Below are 14,621 nucleotides of genomic sequence, written 5' to 3'. Positions count from 1 at the left end.
TTTAATATCAAAATTTAATACTTACATGTACTCGCCATATGTTTAATCCTGGTGTATCGACACTATCAAAGATGGTGTCCAGATTCATAATTTGAACAGAATCACCACTGTCACTGTAAGACGACGACTCGTAATTATACGCCTCACCTGCAACAATATACACATCAAGTAAGTCGTTTAAAAAAAAATAAAAATATACCAACTAAAAAAAATAAAAATATACCAACTAAAAAAAATAAAAATGGCCTGTTATCACTAGAAATTGATTCAGTGGTGATATTTATTTTGTTTGGCACAGTATTTGATGATAAATTGGCAATTATTGAATATTTCGTTATTATGGATGTTTCAAAAATGGAGATAAACTAATGCCGGGTAACACGGTTAGTAATCTATAAAAGATAAAGTTTCTAGATATAAATAGTAAGAGACAAACCCGCGTCGCCATCAAAATATTGAATCGTCTAAACAGACATAAGACAACTGTAAAACACCAGAATGACATCATCAACAACTGCTCGTAGAACAGTATAATCAACAGCTACTACAGAACATTATCATCAACAACTACCTACGAACCAGTATCATCAACATGTATCAGAACTTCACCTTCCCCAAATAGCTGCCATAACTGTATCATAAAGAATTATCACGGAACAGCAGTGTCAATAACTACCCATTGAACAATATCATTAATTACTAAATGTACTTACATAACAGTACCATGGACAACTACTATCAGAACATCAACATCCACAACTGTTATATCACAACAGCATTCTCAACAAATACCCAGAGAACAGTATCACCAAGAAGGAAGGCATCATCAACAACTGCCTACAGATTAGCATGGCCAACAACTAATAATTCGACAACATCATCAACAACTACCAGCAGAATAGCTTAGTCAATAACTTCAATGCAGCAGCATAAGAAAAAAACATCTAACGGTTTTGTGATTCTAAAACCGTACACTGCAGATTCTTCCCAATACAGACATTACAACTTTTTAATATTTAATACAACGGCCACTGACACTTACCTCAGAGCACGTATATTTTGAAAATCTGTTATGATTTATGTTCTTATTTCCAGTCTACTTATAGGACATATTGGTCCTTTCCTATCTGTAGTAGGCTATATACCTGTACAATTACAATACTTTTAATCAAGCTACACGTCTTGTCAGGTGTAATTAACCCAATCATAACCTCATTCATCACATTTGACCATGCGTCAACACACATCAGGGATCAAACAAGGCGAAATAAAATACTTTATTATGATAAGGTTTAATCTAATCTTTATTATATATAGCATGTAATATAAACTGTATATCAGATAATCCACTACTATTCCTCAATTCTTTGGTTACTTGCTAAACCTTCTTATTTTATTATTTCGTTTAAACTGATTTCGAATTAAAGTTTAGATAAATAAATAATTATACAAGTGGTGTAATTTGTCGTCTTTCGCAAGGTTCATCGGGGGCGGGGGCGGTTGTTCTGTGATTTACATTTTCTCGAACAGAAACCAAAAAGAATTTATGTGTGTCTTTGGTGGGATATACTGAAATCTTTGACTATAAATGATGCTTTATAGGGTATTATATCCCGAGTACCAAACCTAACGTGAGAACATTAACTTCTTTATGGGTCCCCGGGCCTACCACTCTCGCAAGGTTCCTTTAAGTCCATCCTTTGGGGTGGGGGTGAGCTGCACAAAACTTTGGATGCCAATCGATAATAGGCAACTTTGACTAAATACCTTTAATCGCACATATCTTAAGTGTTCATTATTTCTTCCTTGTAATTCAAAGCTCGAGATTTTCCTAAACCCAAATCCCTTAATCGAGCCTCTGATTGTCAACACGATTTCACATAACCGACAGTTTTGTATGATTTAATTTGTTTCAAGATATATAGTAAACAAATGGTCTACAATGTAAACAGATAGGAATCAATCAGGGATTAATAAGTTTAGATATTCACGTCCACAATCTGGAATGGATTGATAGTCTGTGAATTATTCGTGGAAATCGCCTTTGTTTTGTTTAGTTTTCCTTTGGTTACGTTTTCAATGCAAAATAGAATACCTTTAACCGGGCAGTGGCATTTCTGTCGCCAATATGGACACAGCAATCTCAATAAGAATGGGTCGTAGTTCGAGGGGGGAAAGGGGTAACCTTATAGATAAGTGTTCAAAGACACCAACTCGCGCATTTCTTTTAATTTGATCACAAAGAAATAAAAATTAGAATCACTAAAAAAATTCCTTTTTAAAAATTTTGAATGATTAGGTCTACCTTTTTGGGACAGAAGGTGTCATGAGTGACACACTCTACCATTTTATACCTGTATTTCATAGTATTTTGATTTACTACACAATAAATAACAATCCATTATTTGTTTTGGTTACAAACACTATATGTGTATGTACATATTGAATATTTGTCATACGTGTATATAGACCCATTCAGTGTTTGTCTTGACAATAAAATAACACCTCAAGCATCATTAGACAAAGTTCTATTCACGAACAAAAACATTTCAAATCTTATTGTGGTAATTCATATCTTTGTATTAATATATCATCTTGGAAGGGATCAGAAACAATAATATAGGCACTGTTTGACCTGTCTTCATGGCGTGACCTTCTGAATATATTTTAAAAAATGATCAGTTAAATTAAATAATAATAATAATGGTCAAGCTTCATTAGTTTTATTCTTGAATAAATATTTTGGGAACGCCTTTTAGATTAATGGGGCATGTCGTCATATATATATATATAAATAATAGCATTTCATATTAACATCGTTGGGAGTGCAATACCATGCATAATAAGTGGGCCAATGTTGTGATTTGGGGGTGATTAATAACAGAAATAATTCAATCACATGCAATTCCAGTGTATTGTTATTTTGTGTAGGCCAATTAAAAAGACCGCGTCACTCCGACCAGGAAAATATATTTAATTAACTCTGCATAATATTAAGATCTACTTAGTGTACGGTGTTTTCACTAGAAGATTTGTCAAATTTTGAATTCAATGTTACTACAGGCAAATCACGGCAAATCAAAAGCTATCTTTTACAAACTGGTAGGCGTGATTATATGTGCCCCTTTACTCTTATCGTGTTTTAGATTGTTTGTTTATCAAAGGAGACGCTTATGAGCTATAACGAAATGAAATGAAATGGGGTTTAACGTCCTACTGTTCTGCTCCGACTGGGCTAATGAAGCTATAAAATCAGATTACAGTTTGCTGCCACCGGAAGAACAATAATGATGTCACTGTCGATTCCAGGTCTGAGATATATCTGAAAATCCACACTTCGACATAACTGTAAATTAGTATAAATATATATGTATAATTCGTACCTGATAGGTTTACAGCTATATATTTTTTTTTCTTTTAAACACCTATCTCAAGCAGATATTTACGGTTTAATCCCACTGTGCCCCCCAATCAACTGGTGTTATAGGGTAGTGGTGTGAAAATTAAGTAAACAAAGGATTATAGACTGTATCCTTATTAGTACTGTTCACCTAGTTAAAATTTAATTATTTTAATGATTAAAATATATAAGTTAAGTTCACGTGTCATCGGTTAACGAGTATCTTAAATATTATTCACCTACCTTTTATTCCGACAGTACTCATAAATCAATCAAATATATGATTAGAAACTCACTATCATTATATAAGGATAGTTGTCACCCCCAATTACATTATATCTTTTAAAATGGCTCAAGTTCGCATAGGGTTTATTCCTAATTCTCAAGGAGGTCAAAATTTAGTTAATTTGGGGTATAAGTACAGAGTAAAAAATACGAAACCCAATAGCACCAGCAGACTTTTACTGAAAATACAATAGTTCAATTGGATAACGGGGGACGATTGCCCCCTAAAAGACGAAAATATAAAAGAGTAGAAGAATCTATTAATGATCTAAAAATCAAACTGTTAAATGGAGTAAAAAGTGCAATTGAATATACTGACGCCATATCACATTTAGTAGGGTTATGATTTATGTTTGATACATGTATTTGTTGTTACTTTTATGAAATTTATTGTGAATAAAGTTGTTAATTAGTTTAAACCTAGTAGTTTAAAAAAACAGACTATACTTTTAACACCATTGTATTCGATAATCCCCTTGCTTGATTAATCCCCCCATGAGAACAATAGCAGGGGGCACAGTGAGATGTCCCCATATTTACAACCAAATAGCCGTTTTAGGATAATTTGTTTTGATTGTAATAACTGATATGAATAATCAATCGAGTCAAGTGTTGTATTATAATAGGTGATATTTAATCCTCGGATTAAGGCAGAAATCCACTTAATGAGTTTATAACGTGTTTATAACTGGTGAGACTATATAAACGTTTGTGAACAAATATAAGATTGTATTCTATTAATGCCCTTCAAATACTGTGACAAAACAAGCGTAGACGTTTTGTAGATGTTGGGGGTCTCAGTATCAGTGTTTTATAAAGGCGGTAAAACTAAAAGTGAAGCAACATGATTAGGTCTTGGTTGTCAAGTCTTATAAAATATGTTCCATATGAAAACAAGGAACCAAATAAATAGATAAGTATAGCTGATGCAGTTTCATTCGAGTTTCATAGAACGTCGCCTTATTTGTCGTAATAATTCAGTTTTTACCAAGAGTGGAACATTTTTTTTTAAGGCGACGAAGGAACTAGGCAGGGGCACCGGAACGGCGCGAGGGCCAGGGTACCAAAAGATTGGGGGGGGGGGGTCTCTCCCCCCTGTCTCTAGAAAATTTTGAAATTTGTCAATTCCGAGAACGCTGTTTAGAGTGCCTCTAGCATTCCAAATTCCAACATAAAACCCTTTAAAATACATGATAATGAAAGAGACAAAAGCCTGATTATTCACAATTTTCGTATCATGAGAAATTCATCTCATAAAAAAATCTTTTTAATTTGACATTGAATACACAAATCTTCATTAAGAAAATAGAGACACGATTCTTGCAAGAGCTTATATTCAGGAGCAAGTGTTGACGAGACACTATAATGAGACTATAATCGACCGAAATATAATCAATTTCACAATCAATTCAGATATTTTCACAATGTCTATTTCGTCCATTCTCAACTTGTGAATTTTGGCAAATAGTCGATTGTTCAGAGAATGAATAGACTAGTAAAAAGGTTGAAAACTTTCATCATTAGGGCATGGGTATACATGTATACCCCAGAAAAGGGCAGGATTCCATTTGTATACCCTGGTACCCGGGTTCCGGCGCACCTGGAACTAGACAAACAGACCACCGAGTCAAACCGAGACAACGGGTTAACTAAAAATGTTTTTAAATATACGATCGGTGGACCTGATTGTCTGGCGGTCAGGCCAAATTCTTCCTTTGGATCACCCCTTGATAATTATAATCAAACCATTCACAATAGCCTATTGTATTATAACATAGACACAGATTTAGCCTAAATATCAGATTTGTTCGTACAATTTGACCTATATCTAAAACAGAAAACTAAATAATACACCGTTAGTAGACGAATCAAAATAACAAAGAGGGGGCCAAATTGTATCAAGGTGTCATAAAGCCCACATAAGAAAAACCTGTAAATTATAGGCTTATATAGCCTTTGAAACTTAACATTCGTCGCAATTGACTTAATAGCTTACTTATAATATTACACGAATCATAAATAATTTCTACATGTCTGGGGCCATGGACAGGCTTATACATCCTCTCAATCGATACTACACGAATCATAAACGATTAAACGATTTAGTTCTCTATAGAGGCTATTCCATTTGTGTGAATGGAACAATCCATAAAACTACATTAAAACATGCAAATCCCAAGACAAGGGAAAGGGATAATCGATACCGGTAGGGTTTAAAACACAATAACAATAAATGTATTAATTACAACGTAATTATCCGTGATCAAGAATCAACAACCGGTTGCCTTGCAAGATATGGCCACATTTTGCAAGAGATAGGCTCAAAAAAAGAAGCTATTTTCTGTACAATCCCACAATCAAGGAAGTTACGGTCCGATCGTGAATATCCACAGGATTGTGGATATAAACATATTTTAAGTTTCATCAAAATTAGATAAAAATTGTGACCTCTAGAGGTTCCACAACCATAATATTACATACTTTTACAATATTTGCGTGCGTACAAGGAACGACCATTTTGTCGGACAGTTTTGATCCGATTTGTATGAAGTTTAAACTCAAGGTGTAACGGTGATTTTAAACGGTTTTTAAAATCGGATAAAAAATTGTATCCTCTAGAGAGCCCTGTAAGCTAAAAACGCGAATTTTGTACAATCAGGGGCCATAATTCAGCAAGGTACGGTCTGATAAGCGCAAACAGCAAAAAGAACCGAGATCTTTTGGATATAAACATATATTTTAAGTTTCATCAAAATCTGATAAAAAAAATTTGCCTTCTACAGAGTCCACAACCTTTGTATTAGGCCTACCTACTTTTAGTACACCATATTTGCGTACAAGGAGTGGTCATTTTGTCGGGCAGTTTCAGTCCGATTTTCACGAAATTCGAACTCAACCGTCATTGGGGTGTAACTATACATTTAAACGTTTTTATTTAGAAACAGATAAAAATTGTGACTTATATAGAGGATCCAAAAGCTAAAAACGTGATTTTATAAACATACATTTCAAGTTTAATCAAAATCAGATACAAATTTTGACATCTAGAGTGTCCACAAGCTTGGTATTAGACATAGGCCTACTTTTACACAATTTGATTTGGGTAAAAGGAGCGGCCATTTTATCCAGCAGTTTCGGTCAGATTTTTACGAAATTTGAACTCAACCATCATTGATGTGTAACGGTGATATATTTAAACGATTTATAAAATTGAATACAAATTGTGACTTCTAGAGGGACCACAAGTTATAAATGCGATTTTTCGAACAATCAGGGGCCATATGGAAGTAACGTTCGGTCATGCGCGATTATCGAAAGTAACCAAGGGCCCGGTTCCTAGAAAATTCTTAAAATAAGCAAAAAGTCATGCTTCACTTTTTCTTACTTAAGAAACTTTATAAAATACCGTCTCGAGAAAATTCTCAAGACTATTCTTACGTAAGCACAAGTCAAGAATGAGTCAAAGCACATTGTGACTGGTAAATTGAGAGTATGATGCTCTCTAACGTCATAAAAACAATTTTAGTATGCGAATGACATCATAAATTGGTCGACTGCATAAATAGATTAATGACATTAACATCCCGGCAAATGGTCGATTTAGATGCATTTGACATGCCCCCTTATACACATATAAAATGTGCCACAAGGTAAAAAAAAACAAACGCAAGCACACATTAACCGGCGGAGTAATTGTGATTCGTTCTTTCCTAGAGTTTTACCTCCACTTCCACCATGGGTGATAATTCAGTGAGAGCGCCTTAAAGTTCAAGTAAAGTTAAAGTAGCCCGTGTTTGTGTTGTTTACTAATTGGCAAATAAATAAAATGGTTTCAGGGTAGAAGCGAAATTTTCTATATATAGAATATGTTTTTAAAGGATTTTCTGTCTTTTAATTGTCTCTTTGGTGTCGGAAGATGTGTAGGAAATGCCGTCGAATATAGAATCTTCGGTCAGCCACCTTAATTGGTTGAAGAAGAAACAAACTTAAGATTGGTAAGCGGACTTGTGCTTAGATTGACAATGTTTAAGAACAAAGTTGTGCTTAAGTATTTTCTTGGAACACAAGGAGCGTGCTTGTGCTTACCCTGAAGTCTACTTACAATCTAAGCACAAGAATGTTCTTAAGAATTTTCTGGGAACACAAAATAAGGTAAGTTTACTTTTAAATGAAATGCAAAGTCTACTTGAAATCTAAAGCGATGGACACACTAGCCGAATGATTCGGCCGAATCAATCGGCGTCGAAATTCGCCTAGTGTGTCCACTGTCATTAACCGAATGATTCGCCCGAATCAGCCGAATGATTCGCCCGAATCAAACAGGCTTGATATATTCGGCCGAATTATATTCGCCTGGTGTGTCCGCTTCTCCGAAGCATTCGGCCGAATGTAGAATTCATTAGCCAATCACCACTCATCATCCACTCATTTCGGGAAGTCACGTGATTGTTTGAAGACATAGACGCCGCCATATGAGTGGTGATATGAGTGGTGATTGGATAATGAATTCTACATTCGGCCGAATGCTTCGGCGAAGCGGACACACCAGGCGAATATAATTCGGCCGAATATATCAAAGCTGTTTGATTCGGTCGAATGACAGAGGACACACTAGGCGAATTTCGACGCCGATTGATTCGGCCGAATCATTCGGCTAGTGTGTCCACTGTCCACCGCTTTAAGCACAAGAACGTGCTTAATAATTTTCTAGGAATCGGGCCCAAATCTTTGCGATATAGCCTATAAACATAAACTTAAAGTTTCATCAAATCAAAATTGTGGCCTCTAAAGGACCACAACCCTTGATACATCCCAAACTTAGGCTGCCTGTCTACAGCTAGCTCCGCCTAAGAACAGGCCCTAAGCTAATTACCCGACATTTTAATTCATACATCGACGATTTTAGTCGAAAACACTGAGTATGCTTTTAGTAACTTTTAGAAGTATTTATTTCTCTTCTATTGTATGAAATTAAATATGTTTATTTAGCCGCTGTGTGTATGAAAGATGTCAAACTAATCAAAGCCGAATCACAAAATAGTCCTCTAATTATTCAATTCAATATGGCGGCGCCCATAAAAGGTAATTTCACAGAGGCGGTTTTGATTGCGAAGACAAATTTAGGAGTATCTAACCTTGTTTTGAAAGATAAACAGATTGAAACTATAAAGACAGTTTACAATGGCAAAGAATGTATTGCAATATTACCCACTAGTAGGCCTACATATTATATATCGCTTTTACCGGCAGTGGCGGCGCCGGGGGGGGGGGGGGGGGGCACATTTGCCCCCCCCCCCCCCATTAATCTGGTCTGCCCTCTGTTTGCCCCCCCCCAATAATTTTAGGAAATAAAAAAAAGTATTTGCGATACGTTTCGGTAATCAATACCTTCTACAGTGAATAAATCCCACATCCCCACTCAGTCATAAACTTGCATGTTGTAGAGCATTTCCGACAGTCTATTTTTCAAAATTTTCTTGGCGAGGTCCCCTATGGACTCGCTACTTTGACGCTCACAATGGGAATTCGTTGAGGTTCGCAAGTCCGTTCGTTTGACATTTTCTTCTCTAGTCGGATAAACTAGTGATCAGGCGACGAACGGTATCTGGGCAGATCTATTTATCTCGACGATCGGTGCCTGACAGAATACTGTAAGACAGCATTTCCGGCAGTCTATTTTTCAAAATTTTCTGGGGAAGGATTCCCTACTTTGACGCTCGTGAGTGGGCTTCGTCGTGATTCGCAAGTCCGTTCGTTTGACACTTTACCTCATCGATCAGTGCCTGAAATACTGCCAGGCTGCATTTCCGGCAACCTGTTTTTCAAAATTCTCTGGTGGAGGCCCCCTACCCCTAGTTGAAGCTCGAGCCTTTGCCCCCTTAACCTTGGACTTTGCCCCAGCTTTGCCCCTCCAATCACCGACGGCTGGCGCCACCACTGTTTACCGGATTGGCAGAAGTTGACATTTTGCTAAAGACATGTGTTTACATAAAACACGTGCGTGCTCGGGTTATTTTTACTTTGTTGTCTACACAAAGCTGTGGTCCGGTCGATAAGTCCCGTCCTAAAATGATCACGTGAGCGTTTTAAATGGCGGCTAATTGGGGCAGTGATCATAATGACGTATGACGTAATAACAGAACACAATTTTTATGGGAAACAATCACTGGTTTTATTCTTAAAGCACGACGTTTCGACAAGTATCCTCTTATCACGACGTTTCGACAAGTATCCTCTTATCACGACGTTTCGACAAGTATCCTCTTATTGTTGATCGTTGATAACGATAAGAGGATACTTGTCGAAACGTCGTGCTTTTAGAATAAAACCAGTGATTGTTTCCCATAAAAATTGTGTTCTGTTATTGTGTTCCCCAATCACTAAATGCCACTTAAAGATTACGTATGACGTAGATGGATAGTTGCGTGCAGTTTGCCCTTGATATACCTATTTTTACACTATACTATTTGCGTACAGGGACGGCCATTTTGTCAAACAATGGGGGGGGGGCATAATAATACGTGAAGTTATGGTCCAATACATGATGCCAATATCGAAAGGAATCTAGATCTTTGGGATATAATGAGTAATACGGACGGACGGCATAATACGTCCACATGAAAATGTGGGCGTATATAAAACTACGCACTGAGTAGCTTACTATAGACCTACATGAAAGCTGACGCGACCTCTCTTGGTGGCGATTGTCTGCTGATCATCAAGCTATTACGTCAGAAATTATCTAGACGTCATTGATCAGAACCAATGACGTCTACAAAAGACGTCATTGTTCGGAACACTATGGAGCGGAATGCACGACATAATTCTAACAGTTAATCTAGTAATGTTTAATGGAACTTCTTACTTGGGCCTACATGTGATAAATTGGTTATTTACACATGTAAAAATGATAACTGGTTTGATTTATTTCTAATGTTGTAGTTTGAATTTGTATTTACTATACTGTCAATGATATAGGCGATGTGTCGCATTTTTTAATATTAAAGCAGATGTAGTCTATCTGGAATAAGCTTTAACTTCCAACTTTTTTTTGCACCAACTTTAGGAACGATGTTAAGAAATGTCCGTCTTCATTAGCCCGGATGGAGCAGAGATGTGGGAAGTTAAACTTCATTTCATTTCATTTAATGCCATTGAAACAATTTATCATTTAGATCAGATGTTTTCAACCTTTTTTTTATAAATAGAGACCTGCGAATAACAATAGGATACATGTTTCGGGGACCGCCATGTCAGAAATGAACAGGACTTTTTTTTGATAGTATTTTGTGTACTAGTTTCAAATGTAATACTATAATTTATTATGAAAATTGTATAGCTATTTAAAATAAGCTGAAACGAGCAATAAGCAATGTATACGCCAGAAAAAAAACCCGGACTGATCTAGATAACTATTAAAATCGTTCTACAGACTATTTCCAAACACATCAGGAGTAGTTCTGAACATTATTTCCAGAAACAACATCTAGATTACTTCAATAAATAACACATATAGATTACTAAATATACTGAATCAAGACAATCTTCAGATCTTTGTCGAACAAACGACTAAGTCAACGTGCACGCGGGACCTGGATTTTTGTCCCACCGAAATAATAGACAATGTCCCTTATTGCCAGGCAAATAATCTTAAAGGCTTACCAGAAATAGTGAATGGTGTAGTGCTACCAGATATTCTCCTCATATTGCCAGGATACATCATATAATCCAATATATACTTTAAAAATACTTCAATCAACTCTGATACAATTACACATTTGTGAAACTACAAACTTGAAATTTAATAACCCGGGTTAACAATGGTTTAAACAAGGGTGGCCATATATGTTACTTCTTGTTTATTAACAATGGAACACAATACAGTACATGTTCACTACACTGTCTCAAATACCATATTGTACATGTTATTAGCAAGTATACATTCAGATCACGAAATGCCTTTATCGATGGTTTACAACGATTGTTCACAACCTCTTAAGTCGACTTTAATTATTCCTTATACTGTCACAAAGTTCGAGTCTTTTATTTGTAAGATCAAATATCTAAGCCATGTTTATTAAAGGAACTTGATCCCATTTTTACACATCACGGGTGTTTAGTTCATTTACAAAACACACTTGTCTGGTTATTTCCAGTTCAGAAATATCAGTATCTTGTCAACAAATCTTAATAAAATTCATTCACCAATATCACGCTTAATGGTGGAAACTTGATTGTGAACCGAGACGAGGTAATTACCCCTACCTCCATAATTTGATTATATACCAATGATCGATTTTTATAGATCGATGAGTGTGCAATATTGGTTGATATGCCATTAACTTCTTGATCTATAGAATGACAATATAGCGCTGATTGAACGTGTTGTCAATTGCTTTTGTTGTGATATTCTATGTTGTGTCAATAACAGTACCCGTGAAGCGATTCAGTATGGGACTTCGGAGCGTTTAGCATTATTGTTGATCTCACAAAAGGCATATTTAGTATGCCATTACGTACAATGAACCTATAGGTCTATACACTTCGAAATATTCAATTCTATGACCTATACCGTTACTATAAAAATTCCAGTCACTAAGATAATGCTTTGTGTGTAAATAAATAAACATACACAAAACCTAACTTGGTCTTTAAAAGTGGGCTTTATTAAAATTTCAAAAGTAAAATTTTAGTATGAAGTGTAGGGTGAGATTGGAAAATTGAATTCATAAATATATGTATCCAAATAATAAATGAAGCCTGGAGGATGGGTTGCTTGGCATCAAAAACTAAAAAGTTGTTGAAAGAACAATGACTCCAAAAATAAATGATGTGCCACTCTGACTGATAGGGTTCATCCATAGAAGGTGACATTGAAAATCTCATAAGCCCTGACACCGAAAGCAATTGCAAGGTTTTTTGATGACAAGGGCATTAAATCTTTTATATAGTCACCACACCAACCTTTGGTTTTGGGAGTAAGGTAATATACATATTCACTATTTCAGTCATGTATGTGATATCACCCTCGGTGTAAGCCCCAAAGAACAAATATGAAGTATCGGTTCTTGCAGTCTCAACAACTTCTGGAATAATGCTATTTTAGATGCAGACAACGCGCTTCTGCCATGGCAAAATTCTCTTTATAACTTAACATGCAATTACATAAGATAGCTACGCAAGCCGCATCTTGAATAGAAGGCTTGATCTCGCCTTAACTACGTACATCTTATCAAGCTAGATGTTGTAAAACTCGCGGCCGTTGCTTCAGGAACATGGGGAACTGCTGAGTATTGAAGTAACAGCTAGATGTTGTACAACTCGTGGTCGTTGCTTCGGGAACATGCGCAAGCCATGGAAATACGCCCATACTGCATACAGCAGCGATGTGTCAACTGCAGCTAATCTTCAAGGATAATCTCTATCGTGTTTACAAGCTTTTCTCCCAACACATATCTCTGGAACAGAAAGTGCTAGATTGGAAAATTATCAGGGTCAATCCGGTCCGATTCCAATGCTTCAGGGGGGGGGGGGGTGTTAGCACATGCGCGCTGTATCATAGGGTCTGTCATAGAGTCAACTGGCGTGGTTTCGATTACCCGGTTGTACGTGACAAGGAATAGGGTCGCCATAGGTTTTTTCCGGGTCCTCCGGTTTACTCCCACTTCTAAAGACCCCTACGTGCAAGTAAATTATTGAAATAAAATTGAACCATATGTTAGTCCCGAAATGATCTAGTTTGTGTCAAATGGAAATTAAACCCCATTTCTCTCTCTGTCCAATGCTTCACACCAAATTTGAAAAGCAATAGGGTCGCGTGAGCAAGGTGTTTGGAAAAGGGCGGATAACACATGTCGGAAAGGCTGGGGAATAGGGTTAATCCTTTCACAGTCGTAATTAATGCCTCGCAACAAATTTGAAAACATTTGTGTTAAAAACTGTAATTTCTATCGCGTTAACAAGATTTTCGGAAATGGACGGATAAATACAGAGGAATGATTCTGGAACAAATGATGAAATTCGAACAGGATCATCCTCTCTAGGTTTGAAATCATCACACCAAATTTGAAAAGATTGCGTCAAATTAACGAGGGGCGACAACTATATACGACCAAACTACGTGTGGTACTGTGGGCGTATAAACATCCTTAAACTGAAGATGGACATTACGTGCATATTATTTCAGTTCTCTCTGTTCCTTCTTGTTGCATCTCTGCTACGGCAAAAATGTATACTATACGGAGAATTATCTCAATCTTACAAACAGTAACAATCAAGTAAATATAGAATAATTGATAAAATGATGAAACTTGGTCCATGTATTTGATCAGGTCACAATTCGACTTCACATCAGTTATCGGGACTGGGAGAAAAGTGGCAGAACAGAGACAGGACTGAATTCAGGGCTTTCCTAACAATCCAGTTTGAGTAGCTCTTTAATGCTTGGGCCAATATAGTTTGGTAGACTAAATAAAAAAAATTCCGATTTGATCATAAGAAACCAATGAATACAGAAAGTCAGATAACAAATTTCACAAATAACAAATTATTTTTTTTATTATTTTTCTTCATCTGCTGACACATCCTGATTTTCTTCAGATTTCATTAACAATTTCTGAAAGAAAAATTGAAATAATTTTTGGTATTGATGGATTCCTAGCTATTGTTGTTTTTAATATTTTAAATGTAGGTTGCCAGGCAATGAAACATATTTTTCTATGATCAAGGGTGATAACGTTGACAGTTATTATCAGAAATTTTATCAATTCAATAGGATTCTTTGTCTCTTGAACATAAACAGTGTGTATAAATTTTCCCTTTACAGCATTCATGAGATTTTTCAAATTTTTCAATATCAACAGTAGCCTCTTGTGGGTCCACAAGCAATACTGCACACAAGACAAAGAGTAGTGACAATAATATACAACCAGATTTT

The 14,621-nt window shown here is 36.1% G+C and overlaps 1 protein-coding gene across 1 annotated transcript in view; it reads right to left on the bottom strand.

Moving 5' to 3' along the window:
• Positions 1-14,621, bottom strand: part of LOC126817424 (villin-1) — a 46,838-nt gene that overhangs the window by 10,015 nt on the left and 22,202 nt on the right. Inside the window, exons 43-44 of the mRNA XM_050544390.2 lie at positions 11,348-14,300; positions 26-147 (exon numbers count right to left, since the gene is read on the bottom strand). Coding sequence (XP_050400347.2) covers positions 26-147; positions 11,348-11,408 — 183 coding nt within the window. The 5' untranslated portion in view covers positions 11,409-14,300. The remainder of the gene's footprint in view (positions 1-25; positions 148-11,347; positions 14,301-14,621) is intronic.

Source organism: Patella vulgata, chromosome 4 (genome assembly GCF_932274485.2).
Source record: "Patella vulgata chromosome 4, xgPatVulg1.2, whole genome shotgun sequence".
NCBI classification, from domain to species: domain Eukaryota; kingdom Metazoa; phylum Mollusca; class Gastropoda; family Patellidae; genus Patella; species Patella vulgata.
Note: the sequence above shows the minus strand (reverse complement) of the source record. Positions and strands in the feature narration are given on the sequence as shown.